At 39.3% G+C, this 21437-nt stretch overlaps 1 protein-coding gene, 1 non-coding gene and 1 pseudogene across 2 annotated transcripts in view; 2 read left to right on the top strand and 1 right to left on the bottom strand.

Annotated features, from left to right (window-relative positions):
* LOC119623134 (ras-related protein Rab-31-like) lies at positions 1 to 1146 on the bottom strand (annotated as a pseudogene).
* Positions 1147 to 3577: 2431 nt separating this feature from the next.
* LOC103236322 (putative ankyrin repeat domain-containing protein 26-like protein) overlaps positions 3578 to 21437 on the top strand; it is a 40050-nt gene continuing 22190 nt past the window's right edge. The window contains exons 1-6 of the mRNA XM_073015714.1: positions 3578 to 3886; positions 8216 to 8330; positions 8498 to 8671; positions 12485 to 12588; positions 17271 to 17338; positions 20495 to 20548. Coding sequence (XP_072871815.1) covers positions 3666 to 3886; positions 8216 to 8330; positions 8498 to 8671; positions 12485 to 12588; positions 17271 to 17338; positions 20495 to 20548 — 736 coding nt within the window. The 5' untranslated portion in view covers positions 3578 to 3665. The remainder of the gene's footprint in view (positions 3887 to 8215; positions 8331 to 8497; positions 8672 to 12484; positions 12589 to 17270; positions 17339 to 20494; positions 20549 to 21437) is intronic.
* LOC119623135 (U6 spliceosomal RNA) lies at positions 16045 to 16151 on the top strand. The gene has a single exon (XR_005239569.1). It is a non-coding gene; the product is annotated as a U6 spliceosomal RNA (small nuclear RNA).

The following is a 21437-nucleotide window of genomic DNA, read 5'->3' on the forward strand; positions in this document are numbered from 1 at the left end:
GAAGGTTGGTTAGGTAACAAAGGCAACGGCACTGCAGAAGTTACTGAAGTTTGGATAGATAGCACAGGAAATCTGAGTGGAACACCACTGTAGAATCCCATACACATAATAAGTCAGTAGGCCTTTATAGAAATCCAAGAATTTTTAAAGGTTTTTAGCAAAAATGTAACTACACTTATTACCTATTAACTATCATCCCTCCCATGTGCATTTCACATACTGACTGCCATTTTGTGGTGGTGTGGTGGGTTTTTCCAGAGTTTTCTAAAATCTGTTTTAGGGACATTTCCTGCCCCACTCTGTAGGTCTTCCAGGATGTAAAGCCAACTCACTTACTCTTCTGAAAGTGAGGTGCCAGGCCACCAAGCATGGGGTCTTTCAGCAGCACTCAGGGCATGGGGTCTGGCTTCTTCAAGTGTCAGGGACAGCTGGCCTTGGGCCAACAGTATCTGTGGCTGATTTGCATGATTTTCTTCCTGAGTTTGATCGCTCCATTGTTTCCATTTTCATCCTCTCCAAGGATGAGATCTGGTGGCTGATACCTTGATATTAATAGCATTTTTTGCCCTTGTCTCAACCATGATGGCACCCATGGATTCAGCATATTCCTCAGCATCCTTCAGGGGAAACTCCCTAATATCTGAGAGATGGCACTTGTTTCAGTAATAGCCATTACAATTTTTTCCGGCCCATGTTCTTTCAGCTCTTTATCCCACTTCTTCAAGATATGAAATGAATCCTGTTTGGGTAACATCATGCACTGTATCAGCTGCAGCCGATCCTCCATAGCATATGAGCCAACGAATGAAACCATTCCTGGCCAGCAGTGTCCCAGAGGAGGAACTTGTGAAGGTCATTTCCACAAGGCGCAGTTTTGGTCACAAAAGATACCTCAATGGTAGGGCTGATGTTGTGGCCAAAGTGATCCTGGGCAAATCAACACACAATGCTTGATTTCCCAACACCGGTGTCCCCGAGAAGGCACACTTTGAACTTCTCTATTGCCATCATGTGTTGGCTGTCAGGCCAGCAGGGGCTCAGCAGCGTCCTCCTGGCTCCATCAGCATCTCCCACCTGGGCACCTCGCTGGTGCCGCCCAACTTTTCATCTTCAAAGCCCTTTTTCTACTGCAGTTGCTTTTCCCAGAAGCCGCATATTTATCCCAGGGAAGGACGCTGATTGGTCGTGGCTGAAGCATATGTCCACTCCTGGGCCAATCCCTCTGCCCCGGGTAATGAGATGCTATGATTGGTTATGTCTGCATCAGGTGCACCAGAAGGAGAGGTGCTGGGCAGTCCCAGACAACAGCTGTTATAATCCACTACAGCCCGGATTGCAAGATCACAGGAACTTTCCTCTTTCATAGTTCCATAGGGTTGGACTCAGGAGACTTGGTTGGTCTCAGGAGACTAAAAGGGGAGTAGGATTTTCTGTGTTTCTTCTTGTTAACTTAGGACTGGGATTTCTTTGGGGGTTGAGGGTCAGCTTCAGTTCTAGGTAGAGATGGCTGATTCAATGTATGCATCACCTGGCATGTTAGCGAAGCTTTGAGAGTAAACAAAAAGTAAGAAGATTACAAGAATATGTAAACTCAAAACAAAAAAAAAAAAAAAAAAAGAGAAAGGAAATAAAATATGTAAAACTCAGAAGTTGAAAAGCACATGGACAAGTGGAAACTGACTTGGTTCTCCCTACCGCTGGCTTAGGAGTCAGTCTTTTCTGTCTGTTGAGAAGGGCCAGGCACAGGAATTGGCACTTTCAGGTACTTCTGGAGGTAGAGTTAAAGGTGAGATTTGAAAAAGCAGAAAATCGGATGGGCACGGTGGCTCAGGCCTGTAATCCCAACACTTTGGGAGGCGGAGGGGGGTGGATCACCTGAGGTCAGGAGTTTGAGACCAGCCTGGCCAACATGATGAAACCCTGTCTCTACTAAAAATACAAAATATTAGCCGGGCGTGGTGGCAGACGCCTGTGATCCCAGCTAATCAGGAGGCTGAGGCAGGAGAATCACTTGAACCTGGGTGGCAGAGGTTGCAGTGAGCTGAGATCGAGCCACTGCACTCTAGCCTGGGTAACAAGAGTGCAACTCCGTCTCAAAAAAAAAAAAAAAAAAGAAAAAAAAAGAGAAAGTCTCTGGCCTGGCAAACACTAGGTATAGTAGGCCACAGAAGTGCTGTACTGAAAACAGGGTTATGTGAATGGCTCCTAGTTTTCTTCTCTCATTTTTCTTTCTTTCTTTTTTTTTTTTTTCACTTTTTTGTTAGACAGGGTCTCATCCTGTCACCCAGGCTAGAGTGCAGTGGTGCCATCTTTGCTCACTGCAACCTACGCCTCCCGGGTTCAAATGATTCTCCTGTCTCAGCCTCCTGAGAAGCTGGGACTACAGGTGCCTGCCACCACACCCGGCTAATTTTTGTAGAGACTGGGTTCCTCCATGTTGCCCAGTCTGGTCTGGAACTCCTGAGCTCAAGTGATCCGCCTGCCTTGGCCTCCCACAGTGCAGGGATTACTGGTGTGAGCCATCGCACCTGATCCCTAGTTTTCTTCTCATGCTCAGCTTCCAGGATGCCAACCGCCAGGTCTATATTCTATGGGCAGAGGTTTGTAGAAATGTGTTTTAGGTCTCCCTTCGTGGTCGTTTCCCCAGAGATACTGTACAAATACTGGATGTTTCTAAAGTGAATGCCCAATGATTGACCTCTGGTAAAGCTCACAGTTGCTAGGCATCAGGGGATTGAGCCTCCAATCAGTGTGTTAGTGTCCTGACCTTTTAAATAGAGCAGACCGCTCAGGATCCCCAGACAGCTGAGGAATGCCTCTAATATGACAGAGATGAGTGCAACTCAGCATCTCCTCTGTCTGTCTTTCCTTCAGCAGTGCGGACCCCGGGGTCAGTCTCAACCGAGGCGGCCAGGCCGGACTGCCACGACAGTGGCTGCCTAGGGGCGGAACCAGCCGCTGGGCCCCATCCTGGTGGCTCTGGGCACAAGCCAGGGGAGCGGGCACGGGCGAGCGCCAGAAGCTGCGCCGGGAGGGTCCGCTGGCTGGGCAGGGAGTGGTGCTCTGCCAACTCTGAAGTCCCCAGGTCTGAGCTCAGCAGCCTTTGCTGGCGCCCAAGCTGCAGCTGTGATTTGCATGGAGCTCTGCCCGCCAGAGAGTGTCCTCATGGGGGTTTCCCCAGGCGAGGCCTTCAGCATCTCAAGGTTCTCTAACTGCTGTAGCCTCAGTCATGTGTTCCCACGTGGGAACGCTGTCTTCACACGTGACTAGGGCTAGAGTAGCTGGAACTTCAGGATGCCTTCCCCTCCCAGGGAATGTCCTGAAAACTCTGCCAACTCCCACTGACGTGGGGCGGGAACGCAGGGCTGGTAACAAGCTGTCATAGATGTTTCTGACACGTGAGCCATGCACATGCGCGGTTGGCCATCCGTCGGTTGTGCGCACGCGCAGTGACGAGCTGTCAGAGGTGCGCATGCGCAGTCGGGCTTACGGGCTTTCGCTTCGCGCGGTCTGACTGCTTGGCTTCGCTTGTTACTGGCTCTGACTTTGGAAGCCGCGGAGTTTCCTGGTTGGAGGTGGTGGCTGACCAGAGTGGCTTGGTCTTATTGGGCCCCTGAGGCTGTGATAGGCGGACTGGTGCTGAGGTGTCTCTGATAGCCTCCACCATGAAGGGGCCCTGCGGCTGCGGCTCCTTCACCTGCTGGCGGAGGCGCAGGGGGGACGATGTCGAGGACGATGACAGCCCCTTCACCCAGCGCGGGTACAACATCCGAGAGAAACACCTCGGCAAGCTCCACAGAGCTGCCAGCCGGGGTGAAGTCTCCAAGGTGGAGCGCATCCTTTCGCGCGGGAACGCTAACTTGGATGAGAGAGACAAGAAAAAGAGGTGACAGGAGCTGGGGTTGGGGGCGGGGGCTGGGAGGAGGCGGGGGTGCGGGAGAAGCGCCCCCTTTTTGACGGGGGGATGCGGGGTAGGGGGTGAGCCCTCCTGACCCCGGGGTCCTGGCTTTCCTGCCTCCGCAGGCTCCACAGCACCTGGCACAGGGAAACCCTGGAGGGGTTAATTAAGTCTATACAGCACTTTATCTTTAATAGACACATTTCAAAACATTTTTTTTGTTTTTATGAGACGGAGTTTCGCTCTTTTTGCCCAGGCTGGAGTGCAGTGGCGCGATCTTGGCTCACTGCCACCTCTGCCTCCTGGGTTCAAGCAATTCTCCTGTCTGAACATCCTGAGCAGCTGGGATTGTAGGTGTACGCTACCACGACCGGCTAATTTTTGTATTTTTAGTAGAGACGGGGTTTCACCATGTTGGCCAGTCTTGTCTCCAACTCCTGACCTCAGATGATCCGCCCGCATCGGCCTCCCAGAGTGCTGGGATTACAGGCGTGAGCCACTGCTCCTGGCCAACATGATGTTATATACTCTATAGACAGGTGCATAAGGAGAGCAATAATTCCCATGACATTTCAATTTCTGGACTAAAAATTCTTCAGATTATATCTAATATTTATTTTTATATAAATGTACACCTATGTAAATACGTTCTTTACTGAAGAACCTTAGAAGGAAACTTTGAAGTGGGAAGTCGTTCCTGTTCTTGAGTAGGAAGATTCATTTTTCTCAAGATGTGAGCTCTTTGTGCATCAACTTCACATAAACCAAATAAAAATATCAAAGTTTTAATATTTTAAAGTTAAACTTGTCTGTGTTTTACTGTTGTGATGACATGAAAATGTTTTTTGTAATGAGGTGAGAAAGACTGGCCTTTCTATATATCAAAATGTGCTATTAATTTCCACAAATTGTTTATTAATAGCTGAAAAGACAGGTAAATGAATGAAACAGAATAGAAGATCTAGAATTGCCCAAATATATGTAAGAATTTAGAGCTTGATAATGTTGACATTTTAGATTAGTAGGAAGGGTGAATTATTCATAAATGAAATGCCTGCTGTTTGGAGAAAACTAACTAGATTTTTATGTCACAAAAATAAGTTCCCGATGAAATATAGATCAAACATTTTAAGTATACAAAATAAGGAAAGTACCAGAAGAAGACACACATGCCTATTTATACAGATACATTTTTATGTTCATAAAGACCTTCTTAAGAACTTCACAAGCAAGCATTCTGAAGGTTGATTTAGCAAAATAAAACTTAAAACACTTTGTAAATAAGAAAAAAAGACAACCTACTTGCAAAATATTTACAACACATACATATAATGCACACACATGTAATACATACACATCAGGTGAACAATGTATCTTCATATCTTCAACAATAAAATAATTCTAAATTTGGGCAAAGTACTTTTTTTGTACATCCATAAGTGACATAGGAAAAAACATTTAGTGTTCCTTGCAAGAGAAGTAATTCATGTTAAAAAAGAAATAAAATACTGTTTCCTATCCACAAAGTTTGTGAAGATGAAGACAGTGGTACTTACACGGCTGCTTAAAGTTTAAGTTGCTGATGACTTTTCAGATAGAGAATTCAGATAGAGAAGCACCACATTTAAAAAACATATATGCCCTTCACTCATCAGTTCCATTATACTGAAATTTGTTTTTCTCAGTACTGCTTAAAACCTCAATGTATTAAGAAGAACCCATATGGTGGATTTTAGAACTAAATTTCAGTGCATCCATAGGATGGAATAGTAGCTGTTGAAGGTGTGACTAGATACAGTCTTATTTTGACATGTGAAGATGTACTTTGCTATAGCAATTGAGAAAAAATTATTTTGAGTGTACATACACATAGACTATGCTCTTGTTTTAGCTGAAAATGTGTACCAAATATGAATACATTTATTTCTGGGCATTTGTACTATAAGTAACTTTTTTTTCTTGTCTGTGATTTCTGCAATGAGCATGTATAAAAGTTACAGTAAAGGCTTATTATTAATGAAATAATCCTTGGGAAAAGAAGAATACACAAAACTTGCCTAGATAAAAATAATTTCTCACTTTCTATTATTTTATTTTTGTGGTTTGGTCTCTTCCAACCACAAAAACCATTTTTGTGGTTTTAGCCTCTTAAAAGAGGCTAACTTTTAGCCTCTTTTGGAGAAGGGGGAATCCTTTTATCTGTGCTTAAAGGTTTTATTATGAATACATTTTTATTACATACATATATTTTTATTATATATAGATTTACTACATATATGCAAAAAATAGATTAAAAATTTTAGTTTAGTTGTGTCCTTATGAAAATAAAAAATAGCAAACATAAGTGAGTATTACTATTACAAAAGTATTGCTTTATTTTATGGGAGTTTTCTGTAAACACGTTGAACTCCCCAACTGCAATTTTCCATTGCTTTTTTAAATAAAAATAATTTTTTTTGAGACAGGCTCTCACCCAGGCTGGAGTGCAGTGGCACGATTATGGTTCACTGCAGCCTTGACCTCCTGTGCTCAAGTGATCCTCTCCTCAGCCTCTGAGTAGCTGGGACTGCTGGTGTGTGCAACATGCCTGGCTAATTTTTGTACTTTTTTTAGAGACAGGGTGTCACCATGTTGTCCAGGCTGGTCGTAAACTCCTGGGCCCAAATAATCCTCCCACCTTGGCCTCCCAAAGAGCTGCAATCACAGACATGAGGCACCATGCACAGCCTTCATTCTTTCAATCAATTTATCCATCAAACAGAAGCTGGACACCTGTTATGTAGTACACATATTCTACTATCTTTCAGGACCCTTTCATCCTTAAAAACTTCATATTTACCTGCCTAGCTTGAACAAGCTGAGATATTTAAAATTGGAGTATTAGAACTTAATCTCAATTGAAGCTTTTCCTTCCTCCTTTAAGCATTTCTGAAGGTGGAAAATAGCAAGATCGAATATTTTTGTTGTTGTTGTTGTTTTGTTTTGTTTTGTTTTTTTTAGACCGAGTCTCCATTGCCCAGGCTGGGGTGCAGTGGCACAATCTTGGCTGATCTTGGCTCACTGCAACCTCCGCCATCTGGGTTCAAGTGATTCTCTTGCCTCAGCCTCCTGAGTAGCTGGGATTACAGGCATACGCCACCACACCTGGCTAATTTTTGTATTTTTAGAAAAGGCAGGACTTCACCATGTTGTCCAGGTTGGTTTTGAACTGCTGACCTCAGGTGATCTGCCTGCCTCGGCTTCCCAAAGTGCTGGGATTACAGGTGTGAGCCATTGTGTCCGGCCGCAAAATATAACTTTTAACCACTCTTTTGAAAGTTTATAACAGTCTTAAATGTGAATATTAATCATTGAAAGTGCCTGATTTACATCCATTCTATAAATCTAAATAGAAAATAAAATAAGTCATATGCTTTCATTTGAATTCTGAATTTCTTTTGGCTTAAAGTGTTTTTTTTTTTTGAAAATCAAAGTAAGAATGAGTTTGTTTTAAACATTTGTTGTCATCTTTATTTTCAGTCCTCTTGTTCCATGGTACTTTTAAGAACTAAAATTTATTTAAATGACATTTATATGACTAGAACAGCCCTACATGTGTTGTATATACCATTTCCACTTATTGCAAGGCACCATGGATTCTGTGATGCCCCATCATTTTATGTCTCAATAAAAGAATTATTTAAATGTTGCCAATTTTAGTTGTAATAAATCAAGAATTATAAATGGGATTCCAAAGTCAGAGATATTAAAATATGAGCAAGTGAGCAATTTAGAATCATCAAAATACAATGTTACCTCTAATCGTTAAACATACCTCAAAGAAGATATAATTGTATCATTTTACTTAACTAAAATCTTGTCTTTGTTAAGCAGTAGTATTAGTAATAATTGTAATATCTAACAAATACGGAACTGTTATTTGTGCTAAGAACTGTCTAAATACTTTGTACAGAGTCTCATGCAAGCATCACAATAGTGTCCTGTGAAACAGCCAGTATTTTTAACCCCATTTTATTAATGAGGAAATTGAGGCAAAAAGGCTAAGCAGTAAGTGGGAAGTGACAGAGTTTGAAGTAGGATTCCAGTCCAAGTTGAACTGAATCCAAAGGCCAAGGTCTTTCTATTGAAATAGGCTGCTCTTTCATTAATGTAGTGAGTAATAAGAGAGAGTAAGAAGTGTGATTTCTTCACAAAAAATTAAATGTTTGTTTGGAAGGCAGAGAAATCACATGCTGCTCAATGTTTATAATTACATAGATGATTTTATGATTTTATGTTTTCTGATAGTTTCCTAAAAATGTCGTCTCCCTCTCATAGGACTGCTCTGCATTTGGCCTGTGCCAACGGCCATCCAGAAGTGGTAGCTCTTCTGGTGGACAGAGGATGTCAACTTAATGTCTTTGACAACAAAAACAGGACAGCTCTGCTAAAGGTACAGAGTAGTCAATGATTTCAGCATGAGATGGATTTGATACAAATAGATAGAATAAAATAAAATAAAATTCATCTCGTTTAAACAGAACTCATTGGTGAAACTTGTGGAATGCTTATTTTGAACTCCTAGAATTTACAATCTATTGCTTGGTCTAATACTGACAGGCAGTACAATGCCAGGAAGAGGAATGTGCGACTATTTTGCTAGAACACGGTGCCGACCCAGACCTTCCAGATGTCTATGGCAATACTACCTTACACTATGCCGTCTACAATGAGGATATACCAATGTCAAAAAAACTGCTTTTACACCATGCTGATATTGAATCAGCAAACAAGGTATAGATCAACCAACTTTGATTTCAAAATATTTGAAATGCATTTGTTTTAACATTGACTTACGTACAGGTCAGTTTTCCATATTTGGAAGCTCAAGCAAAACCTGCATAAAAATATTTGGAAATAACTTAATTATAAAATGTTACTTTAAATATTGATACTTTAAAAGAGGCATTAGAGGGTACATCTTTTTAAATGTATTTATGGTAAAATTTTTGAAAACACTGAATTTGTAAAAGGTAATACTTTTAAATTTTTTCTTTCAAGTTTTTTTTTTTTTTCTAATTACCCTGGAAAGTAAAATTTGCTCTTGAAATAGGCTTTATCTTAAAATGCCAAGAAAACTAACACATTTTAAATAAAAGAAATCTTGATGCTGTTGATAAATTCCTACATAGAGTAATATATATGAAAATGATTTAACTCTCAGTGGCAGGGCTTAAAAGGGAAAAATGGAAAGGGAAAGGAAAATGGAAAGGAGAGCAACCAGAAATATGCAGGCCAATTTGGAAATTAGGTACTTGAGGGAAAATACCGAGAATAATTTTTTTGTTGTTGTTTGCTTTTTGTTTGTTTGTTTGTTTCCAGTTTATGTCTAGACAATATTCTTTTCAGTTTTGGGGATAATAGTTTTCAGTTTGGGAGAGAGTTAATGAGTTGCACACTCGTTTAGAGATCAATTTTAGGAGGACCGTGAGGAAACCGGATTGGCTCTGAATAGGTGGTGATGAAGTGGGAAACCCTCAAGTAATTAACTGACTTATCCTATGCTGGCAGAAACAGCCACTTAGATAAATGTCTAAACTCTGCTCTCAAATCTAGACTGTCTTGAGGGGAAGGTGGAAGATAAGGAGCTTATAAATAGCAAAGTCAAGTTGGATTTTGAGTTTACTAGTCCCTATTCTATTCCTACCCAAACAAATTATGTGCAGTTTTCAGTAAATGTAAAAGAGAGAGTAAAAACTCTCAGTAAATGTAAAACAGAGAGTAAAACTTCTCTTTTACTCTTTTCTCTTTTTGGCCAAATCCTCAAAGATGAAGGTAATTGGTCATGTGGTGAGAGATGATGGAAGTAATTGTCAATTGCACTAGTTCTCAGCTAGAACTGTGCATCACTGTAACCTAGGGAAATATAAAAAATTCTACAAAGCTAACCTCTCCTCTGATGATTTTGATATAGTAAATCTAATAAAGCCTAGACATATATGTTTAAAAATATTTCCTTGAAGCCAGGCATGGTGAAACATGGCTACAGTCCCAGCTACTCAGGAGGCTGAGGTGGGGCTATTGCTTGAGCCCAGGAGTTTGAGTCCAGCCTGGGCAACATAGTAAGACCCCGTCTCTGACTAAATAACAGCAAATTCCTCAAAATTCTGATACATGCCTGGTTAAGAATCACTGAATAGACAAATATAATATGTAAATTGCCATCTCCAAAAACTCTTCTAGAGTTAAGAAATCTCTAGAAGAGTTGGAGTTTGATAGTTACTACTTCCTTTAAATCTCTCCTTTTCAATAATATTAGCCCATTTTTCTTTACCTTTGTGGTTGGGAAGCTAAAAGAAATATTATTGGCAATATCTATCAGCTTACAAAATAACACCTTTTCCTTCCCACTATTAATTATTTACTGCCATTCAGAGGGTCTTTATACATTTGCTATGGGTAGTCTTTCTTTTTTAAAATGGTTTTGAGACAGGATCTTGCTCTGTCACCTAGGCTGGAGTGCAGTGGCACAATCACAGCTCACTGCAGCCTCAACCTCCTGGAACTCAAGTGATCCTCCTACCTCAGCCTCCTGAGAAGCTGAGACTACAGACATGCACCATCATGCCCAGCCAATTTTTAAACTTTTTGTACATACAGCGTTTCACTATATTGCCCAGGCTGGTCTCAACCTCTGGGCTGCTTCAAGCAGTCCTTCTGCCTCAGCTTCCGAAAGTACTGGGATTACAGGCATGAGCTAGTGCACTCAGCCTGGGCAGTATTTCACTAAATGGAGGGTAACCCCTTCAGGACTTCACATCTCTTTGTTACCATTCAGGTGATTAGTCCAATCAATCTTTATTACAAGTGGAGTTTCCTCAATTAGAATTGTAGCAAGTTCTAAACCTTTTGTTGTTGTTGAAGCTGCATTATGGGCTACATCAGTATGTCTGTTCATAGAATTTTGGCATAATCAGGATGACAGTTTTAAACTCTGAAAACCATGAAATTACTAAGAGTACAGATATAAATTCTTTTTTTTTTTTTTGAGATGGAGTTTCGCTCTTGTCGCCCAGGCTGGAGTGCAGTGGCACGATCTTGGCTCACTGCAACCCCTGCCTCCCGGGTTCAAGAGATTCTCCTGCCTCAGCCTCCTGAATAGCTGGGATTGCAGGCGCCTGCCCCCATGCCCGGCTAATTTTTTGTATTTTCAGTAGAGACAGGGTTTCACCATGTTGGACAGGCTGGTCTTGAATTCCTGCCCTCAGGTGATCTGCCCGCCTCGGCCTCCCAAAGTGGTGGGATTACAGGCGTCGGCCACGATGCTTGGCCATAAATTCTTTTAATCATTTAGTTTCAACATTCCTATGAACTAAATATCTATTTGGCTAACAATCTCAGAAAACTACTTACTAATAGATTTTAAACAAATAAATGCTAGAAAAATTATTGAAGTGGGTGGTATGAGTCTTAGTAGCAAATTTTATTACATGTTGGGGACTGTTTTTTTGGTAAAACATCCAAAACTAAAGAAAGAAAATATTTTACATGCAAACACTTGCTTTCTGCACAACCATTTGGCAACACATCCATGGCAAGTTTAAAAATGCAGGCGCTACAGTCTAATTGTGGTCCATAGGTATGTTTCATTTGCCTTCGTAAATTATGTCAACATGTAAAATTGTGGAGACTCATATACAAATCTGGATTTTGGGCTTCTCTTAAGAATCAAATCTGGTATCCCTTGAGCCCACATCACTGTTCGGTCTGATGTGCAGAGGTTACCCCTTTCTATGAGGCCTGTGTTTTCCAGTTTGCTGTGGTGTCCACCTAGGTACCTCACTTAGGTCACCCCCTTTGCCCTTGTAAGCATTTGACAACTCTCGTCTTACAGTATATTTTGATAAAGATGTCAAGGCTTTCAAGACAGTTTTTATTTGTTTATAATATATAACCTATATTTTATATGAATCCCTTAGCACCAGAGTTGAATTTTAAAATTTAGAAGTTTTAAAAAAACCTGCTAAATTCTATATTCTTTTTATTTATGGTAAATATTCTTTGTATTTAACTCTTATTTTTTATATTTGCCATCACCACCTTTGCATTAGCATGCCTTTAAGCATTTCTAGGTTATTCCTGACTGTAACTGGATGTGTTACCCATCTGGTAGAGTAAACATTCTTTGCAATACAGCTTAAGAAACACTTGTCTAGACGTAATAATTTAGATCATTAGTAAAAACCCTTGAAGCTTTTACTAATATGTGTTAAGATTTGGGAATATAGAGATAAAAGATAAAGCCACTGCCCTCAAGAAGCTCTTGGTTTACATGGAAAACAATAAAATCATTACAATATACTATGCTAAGTGCTGTGACAGAAGCAAAGACTATTGGAACTGGTGTTGAAGTGAGTTTTGGAGATGACCAGAGTTCATGTGGTGAGGAGGAGGAGGAGGGGTTTTTCCAAGGGAAGGAACAGCACACAGGAAAGCAAAGAATAATAAAAAGGAAGGGACTTACTTACTTACATAAATATAAGGTTTCCAGTTCAGTTGAGAAATATGTAATGTTGTGAATTATCAGTTACTCTTGCTGTTTTACAGGATCAACTCACACCATTTTTGCTAGCTGTGCATGAACAAAAACAGCAAATGGTAGATTTTTTAAGAAAGCAAAAAGAAAATTTAAGTGCAGCTACGTTTGAAAGGTACAGTAATTAGTTCTTTTTTTAAAACGTGAGTGATATTCTACAATGATAACAGTCTCTCTTGTTAGAAATATTAGATTAATAAGAAGATTAACTTGTAATTATTGTGATATAGTAAAAGATATCAACACAAATCGTCTGTTAAATAGAAAAACAATTATTTGGGCTGGGCAACATAGAGAACAGTATGTAGTAGGGTTCATCTTCTCTTATTATATTGACTGGGGTTTGTTATTTGTAATGTGATGTTTTTGGTCATGTGACCTGACCAAAGTGTTTTTATATTGGTTTTATTAGTTGTATGAAGTGTGGATTTTAACTTTAATATACTTTAAGATTTAATAACTATTGAACTTCTTAACCCTTTTATAGTAGTTTTTAACCTCTGCTTCTTATAAGCTCTTCCTTTAAACATGCTGTGTTAGACATAAATAGGAGTTGAAAATCATTTGTTCTTCTAGATGACTCTTTAAGTTGCTTTCTTTGAAAAATAGTAATGTTAAGCTACCCCTACGTGGCTGTTAATTGCTATTACCAGATACTGTGGGTTCATTAGCTTTTTCTATTTTATTTCTAGTGTATTTTGATGTTTTAATTTACTTTTATTTATTTTTTTAGGCAGAGTCTCACTCTGTCGCCCAGGCTGGAGTGCAGTGGTGCGATCTCAGCTCACTGTAACCTCCACCTCCAGGGTTCAAGGGATTCTCCTGCTTTGGCCTCCTGAGTAGCTGGGACTACAGGCGTGTGCCACCATGCCCAGCTAATTTTTTGTATTTTTAGTAGAGATGGGGTTTTACCATGTTAGCAAGGATGGTCTTGAACTCCTGACCTCAGGTGACCCACCCACCTCGGGCTCCCAAAGTGCTGGCATTACAGGCGTGAGCCACCGCACCTGACCCTGATGTTTTTATTTCTAATTGCTATGGGCAGAGGAAGAAAATACAGCTTTAAATGAGTAGCTTTTTTTTTTTTTCTAATGAAGACAAGCCATAGGTGGGTGAAAAAGAGAAAAGAGCTAGGCTTTAGATTCACACAAGACTGGGTTTAAGTCCTAGCTTTCTCACTTGCTAGGTGTGTGACCTGGGAACATTACTTATCACCAAATATGTTTTTCTATATGAAAAGGAGGATAATAATATATCCTTCAAGGGTGGTTGTGTGGAAGAAAGATTTTATATGTATATGTATATATAGCATTTAATTCAGTGCCTAGCACATGTATATGGGCATCATTAACTGACACTACTATGATTATTATTATTACTACCATTAGTATTAGTATTGTTGTTTTCTGCCTGCAGGCGGCTCTTACTTATCTGACCCCTAGCTGATTTTGAATTACAATGTATCTGTCTTTAAATCTTTGCCTACATTAGATAAGTGATCTCAGCAAAGTTTCTTGCTCATCAAAGGACTTTAAGTTAGCAACTTCTATGATGTAATACCCTAATGGGACAAGAGGCTTTTTTTTTTTTTTTAAAAAAAACATTGGTGGTAATTTATGAAGATGAACACTTGAGCACCCAAGATGCTTATGTTTGTTAGTACGTGTAAATGTTTAATTCTACATGGACAGGCAAAATATTAAATTGGTAAAGGATACCAAATTAGCTTTTAAAATAACTTTCTTAAAGTTCCTAAGAAAGAATTTATCTCTCTGGTGTTTTAAAACAGCCCTCGTTCTTGTTGTACATTGTGAATCAGCAAGTATAGTCAGTATTCTTCTTCAGCAAAATGCTGATGTGTTTTCCCAAGATATGTCTAGATGGGCTGCAGAAGATTATGCCATTTTTAGTCCTTTTAGTAGGCAAGTTTTTACATTAGAAAGCTAGTTTACACTAAATTGAGGTTTAAAATAATTATAGTTCTTGCATCCTATACACCAGGTGAGATTTTATAGTTTAATTCAGGTTGTTTTGGAGTGACAGTGAATTAGTCCACTTTATCAACCAGAAATCAGGCAAAAGGCTAGACTGGTTAGAAACATCAATGGGTGCAGAATTCTTTATCTGAGGACTTTTGAGATCTTTATCTTAGAGATGCCAACATTGTCCCTTTTACTCCAAGTATAGCCACATACACAGGATAAAAATAATGCCACATCTCTCATTTCTCTAATTAATTATTTGGGTGTTGAAATGTTCAGTTTAGCAGAAAATCTCGTACTATCTTTTGAGGGCTATCTCCTATTCCCTTCTCCTTTAATTTTTCAAGAGCCTAAGGGGTTTCTAAGTCCAAGAAGGATAAAATGACGCTCTTTTACCAGTCAGAAGGAAGGGAAGAAAAGGACATTCTAATCATTCTGCTGTTTCCATTGATTCTTTTCCTGAATTATTGCCATTAAAAGGGGTTCTGCTGTCTGTTAATGCTTGACTTTTCCCACCAGGATTCGCTTACTAATTCAGAGCCCTCAGTTTTCATGGTGATTCATACATAGACTTCATAGCTATAACTTTTTTGGTTCACATACATATATGCTCAGCCATTGTTCCCAAAGCACCAGCATCCTGCTCTGACAGCTGGGCATCCTAGCTTTAGCCACACACATAGTGAGAAAATTGACCAACTTTCCCCCCACACTCAAAACCTTATGTGGAGCCCACATCTTAGCCTAGACTTAGCTGAGGCCTTCATGGTAAGTTATCCTTTGAGGCCCTTGTTTGTCTTTTCTCTATTAAATGTTAGTTGAGATTGTTCTAAACTGTCAAAGAGGTTAAATAATGTTGCAGAAAGAGAACAGTGTTTTCTTACTCCATTGTTACCAGATCTGTACCCTGAGGTTCCTTTATATGTTGGTTAGCGTATTTTCTTAGGGAGTGGAAGGTTCTATATTATCCTTCCTCAGAGCAGTGGCGCCAATTTTTCTGTTTTCTTTTTTTTTTTTTTTTTTTCCAATTTGTGGTTTTATCTTCAAGTGATCTGATTTCCATGATAATGAAAATCTCCCAAGTTACTTGCATTTCTTTCTTTCTTTCTTTCTTTCTTTTTTTTTTTTTTTTTTTTTTTGTGAGATGGAGTCTTGCTCTGTTGCCCTGGCTGGAGTGCAATGGTGTGATCTTGGCTCACTGCAACCTCTGCCTCCCAGGTTCAAGCAATTCTCTCACCTCAGCTTCCCAAGTAGCTGGGATTACAGGCGTGTGCCACCACACCTGGGTAATTTTTGTATTTTTAATAGAGACGAGGTTTCACCACGTTTGCCAGGCTGGTCTCGAACTCCTGACCTCAGGTGATCCACCTGCCTCAGCGTTCCAAAGTGCTGGGATTACAGGCATGAGCCACTGTGCTGGGCCTAATTACTTGCAATTCTACCTCAAGTTTTAAAAATATTTTCATATCCTACCTCACAGGAAGCCATTCAATAGAATTATCTGAATCTCAAGTATGTTTATTGGGTTTATCAGAGCTAAGTCTCATCCATGACTCATGAGTAAATATTCACGTGTAAAGCAGGGTTTTGTGCTTGCTTCAGCAGCACACATAGTAACACTGGAATAATACAGAGAAAGTTAGCATTGCTCCTGCATAAGGCTGACACACAAATTCATGAAGTGGTTCATATTTTGTGCAGTCCCTGGAAGGTCATTTCACAATTTTCTGACTAGCTCCAAGGAAACAGCATGAGTCAAAGCAAAATGGTTGGCACTTAATATTGAAATTGTGATTTTCACTACAAAAATATTCACATACAGTGATCTATGGAATGAGAATGGAGCTGAGTAAAACACGGGATATTGCGTGCAAATATATTGTTAGTATGTATCTCAGAAATGAGAAAATGTCAACTTGCATCTACTTCATGGAACTTACAAAAAGAGTTTTATCTTTTATGTCAGTTGGAGGTGAACATGGAGATTAAGCATCATTCTAACAAAGATCTACTGGTTCAGACTTTGAGTCTGTGAAGAAGGAATAGTAGTCTAAGGCAGGTCTTGATATCTATTAGTTTTTTGCCTTTGGTATGATTGATGAGCTCAGTAACAGTAGACAATTATGCTATCTAATTTAGTGAGATAATAGGTTTATAAATGTAGTTACAAACCATGAAATATATGAGATGCCCTAAATTATAAGCCACAAAGAGTAGAACACCTAATAAACAAAATTAGGACTCAATAACATTTCCCAAATACCACAGCGTTTCAATATTAGAACCTACAAAAAATACACATTGGATTTTATTTGCAGTTCTAAGATAGTTTACCAATAATAAAGTTCAAGAACAAATTATTTCATTGCTTCACTATTTTTCTGAGCATTCAAAATATGTTATCTCACTAAATTTTTATAACAACCTAGTAAAATAAGACAGCAAAATTCTCGCTTTTTAGAAGAACACATTGAACCTAACAAAAGCAACTTATCCAAGAACTAGTAGCTTTTGCTTATGGAGCTAGGGCTTATTCTGAGTTAAGACACTTTCCATTATGTCAGGCTAATGCAAGTTAATTTACTGAACTATACTGCCTTCAGTTCATGAGTACTTCACATTATTTTTTTTCTTCTTTAATTAGAAGCTTAAAGAGAAGTTTGTAGAGCTTACAAATTAGAAGTGTATGGGATAATTAAAATTCTAAAATTAACACTGATATCATTTGAAATACTCTAAGAATTTAATATTTTTGGTAATTATTTTTATATCAGTTTTTAAATAGTAATTTTACTTATTACGTTTTTAGATATAGCATTCACCAACTAATGTCTGAACACAAAGAAAACGAGACACCTAGAAATCCTCAAAATAGCAATCCAGGTAAGACTTCTGGTAGTAAATTACTCTTGGTGGTCTTACCATAGATTAACAAATAAGAGTTAGGAAGTTTTAATCACCAAAGAGTAGTTTAAAAGCTTACTATGTAAATTGCATATATACATATACCCACACATATATATACACACACACATAGACACATATATGTGTGTGTTTTAAATTTCTTCTTAGTAGGTTAGATTTCAGAATTATTTAAAAAGTTATGTGTAGATAATTCATAATCTCAGACAGTATTATCTGAAAGGAATCGTTTCTTTAATTGTAGTCCCTAAAATCTTATATGATATTTTTTGTATAAATAAGAAAAAGGATTTTTAAGTTAGTATGTGGTATGTTTTATTTATAGTCTCATTATAGCAAACTGGATGTGTTATGAAATTGGAGCTTCTATTTAATTTTTAAAATAAATGGTTTTCATTGCTGGGCATGGTGTGGCTCATGCCTGTAATCCTAGCACTTTGGGAGGCCGAGGCGGGCTGATCTCCTGAGTTTGAGAGTTCGAGACCAGCCAGACCAACATGGAGAAACCCTGTCTCTGCTAACAATACAAAGTTAGCCACGCATGGTGGCGCATGTCTGCAATCCCAGCTACGTGGGAGGCTAAGGCAGGAGAATCGCTTGAAGCTGGGAGGTGGAGGTTACTGTGAGCCGAGATCATGCCATTGCACTCCAGCCTGGGCAGCAAGAGCAAAACTCCATCTCAAAAAAAAAAAAAAAAAAAAAAAAGGCTTTTATTTAGTAAATAAATGTCAATTACAGTTGACCTTTGAACAACATAGGATTTAGCGGTACTGACCCCGTGTGCAGCTGAAAACCTGTGTGTAACTTTTGATTCCCTCTAAAATTAGCTACTACTAATAGATGACTATTGACCAGAAGCCTTATTCATAACATAAACAGTCAGCGAAGACATTTGGTATGTTACGTGTGTTACTATATTCTTACAAGAAAGCAAGCTAGAGAAAAATGGTTATTAAGAAAATCATAAGAAATAAAAATATATGTACTATTTATTATGTGGAAGTGGAAGTGGGTCATCCTCATGGTCTCCAACTTGAGTAGGCTGAGGAGAAGGAGAAAGGAGATTGGTTTTGCTGTCTCAGGTGGCAGAGGTAGAAGAAAATCTGCATATAATTAGACTGCTGCAAGTTAAACTCCTGTTGTTCAAAGGTCAACTGTATTACATAGTGATTTATGTCACTAAAAAAAGTAACTTTTTAAAACTGGGACCTCAACAATACCTTTCTGGTACCATAAACAAATGTCAATAAGAACTATAAAACTTATCCAGTGTACACTAATACTAATAGAAAATTATTTTTTAAAGATACCAAGTGTAGAAGTCAGAAAAGCAATTTCTTGTTGAAAAGCGCAGGTCATGTTTCATATTTTTATACCAACAAGGTCTCACTTATTGACTTCATTCTTCCTAATTTGAAATTGAATGAGATACATTTACTTCATTAGAACAAGATCAGTTCTTCTCTCCACTAGTTAATTGTCATGATAACAGTAATTTTGTTAGAACAAAATCTCTTTTACCAGTAGCCAAAAGGTTATTGTAATGAATACCCAAATAGTCCAACTCTAGGCTCAACAAATTATAATAAAAGTATAAAAGTGCTTCTCAATAACAAAAATGCTACTATGCTACCTAAATGTGACACCAAATACATTATACAGTCTGAACTGTGTGAGGACACTTTTAATTTAGTACATATCAATTGAAGAACTTTTACAAGTTAGATTTTGCAAGCTACAGGTGACAAACACGTAGTCTTGGTCTTTAAGGTGCTCATAATAGACTGCAGCTATCCTTATTTCATATCTATGTGTTTTTTCAAGTTTTTTTTTTTTTTTTTTTTTTTTTTTTTTGAGACAGAGTCTTGCACTGTTACCCAGGCTGGAGTACAGTGGCACCATCTTGGCTCACTGCAACCTCTGCCTTTGGATTCAAGCAATTCTCCCTGCCTCAGCTCCCGAGGAGCTGGGATTATAGGCGCCCACCGCCACGCCCAGCTAATTTTTTTTTGTATTTCTAGTAGAGATGGGGTTTTACCATGTTGACCAGATGTCTCGAACTCCTGACCTCAGGTGATTCACCTACCTCGGCCTCCCAAAGTGTTGGGATTACAGGTGTGAGCCACCGCAGCTGGCCAATAATTTTCAAAAAAAATATTTTTATTCATTTATACACTTGTCCATTTAATGAATAAACTATCAAGAGTGTTTTAGGGAGTAAGCTTCTTTTTTTTTTCATGTTACAGAATGCAAACATTTAAAAATACAGTCAGGGGCTGGGTGTGGTGGCTGAGGCCTGTAATCCCAGCACTTTGGGAGGCCGAGGTGGGCGGATCACCTGAGGTCAGGAGTTGGAGACCAGCCTGGTCAACATGGCGAAACCCTGTCTCTACTAAAAATACAAAAATTAGCCAGGTGTGGTGGTACATGCCTGTAATCCCAGCTACTTGGGAGGCTGAGGCAGGAGAATTGCTTGAATCCAGGAGACGGAGGTTGCAGTGAGCCGAGATCACACCACTGTATTCCAGTCTGGGCAACAGAGAGAGACTCTGCCTCAAAAAAAAAAAAAAAAACAAAAAACAGTCAGGGCTGGGCATGGTCACACATACCTATAATCCCAACACTTTGGGAGGCTGAGGCAAAATGATTGCTTGAGCCTAGGAATTTGAGACCAGTTTGAGTAACACAGTGAGACCTCAACTCTACTAAAGATAAAAATCAAGAAATGAAAAAGTTAGTTGGGCATTGTGGCATGCATCTGTAGTCCCAGCTACTTGGGAGGCTGCACTCCAGCCTGGGCAATGGAGCAAGACCATCTCAAAAAACAAAACAAAAACAAAACAGTCAGGAGCTTGTTATGATCATTTTCATTTATATTATTTGCTACTTCATTCAGTGCCTACTACTATGTGCTGGATGCTGTCTGGAAGTGTGTAATGATCATTTATCATGTTAAATATGTGCCAGACATTTGAAGTATGTGGTAAGGAATGAAAGCTGTCAAAAAGTGGGTAGAATTTCAGGTAAGCATGCAGAAGGGGTAGAACTTTTCTAGGTAAAGAGGCAGAAGAATGATGTGGGCAGAAGGAACATCTAACAAGTTTGTATGTTTGGCAGAAGGAACATCTAACAAGATGGCGTGCTTGGGAGAAGGAGCAGCAGGTGCAAAAGGTAAGATGCTCGAGTGAACTTTGCAGGGTTTATGAGCAGTTCTTTTTTGCTGTTGCAAAATCTGAGATGGGAGTGGTTGGGAATGAGGGAAAAACCTAGGTAAGGCAAGCTCATGATGGACTTTTTAATACTTTATAGTGTTAAACTGAGTAGATCTTATCCTGCAGGCTATGGGAAATTTACCAGGTAGAGTGCTTTGGGCTGCAAATACTAAAGGACCTAACTAACATTGACTAAAACAACAGGAAGCAGAGTTGCTTTGGTGGGTGGTTCAGTGATAACACTGGGTCCCACTTGGTGTCCCTTTTTCAGCTGTGCTGTCAGTAGTGTTTTGTACATGTCTCCTTTCATGGCTGGCTAATTAGCAAGAGCTCCAAACATCATGTTCTCATAACACAATTTCTGAAGGCTGGAAGGGCTGCTTTTCTTCTCATGTTTCTTTGAAATAGGGAGAAAACTCAGAAGCATGCAGTGGGCTTCCTTTCACATTTTATTGGCTTTGTTACACCACATGCTCATTCCTAAACCAGGCACTGGGAAAACAAATGTAATGACCATGATTAAATTAGAATAGTCATTTCTCTTGTTGGGGATGGGGAGGCGTATTAGGATGATAAATATTCAAACAGACTTGTAGTTCTCCAGCAAGAAAGAATAAGGAATGGTCATTGGGTAGGGAGGCAGCAATGTTTTCTGTAGGAATTCATTATGGAATTGTGAGCAGAAAAGTCACAAGATTAGATCTGAGTATTAGGACATTCCGATTATGGTATTCATAAGCTTTTAATGTAAAGAACCAGGTGGGAAATATTTCAGGCCATGTGGTCTTTGCCATATCTACTCAACCCTGCCATGGTAGTGTGAAAGCAGTCATAGATAATATGTAAGC

The sequence above is a fragment of the Chlorocebus sabaeus genome, chromosome 5 (assembly GCF_047675955.1).
Source record: "Chlorocebus sabaeus isolate Y175 chromosome 5, mChlSab1.0.hap1, whole genome shotgun sequence".
Taxonomy (NCBI): Eukaryota; Metazoa; Chordata; class Mammalia; order Primates; family Cercopithecidae; genus Chlorocebus; species Chlorocebus sabaeus.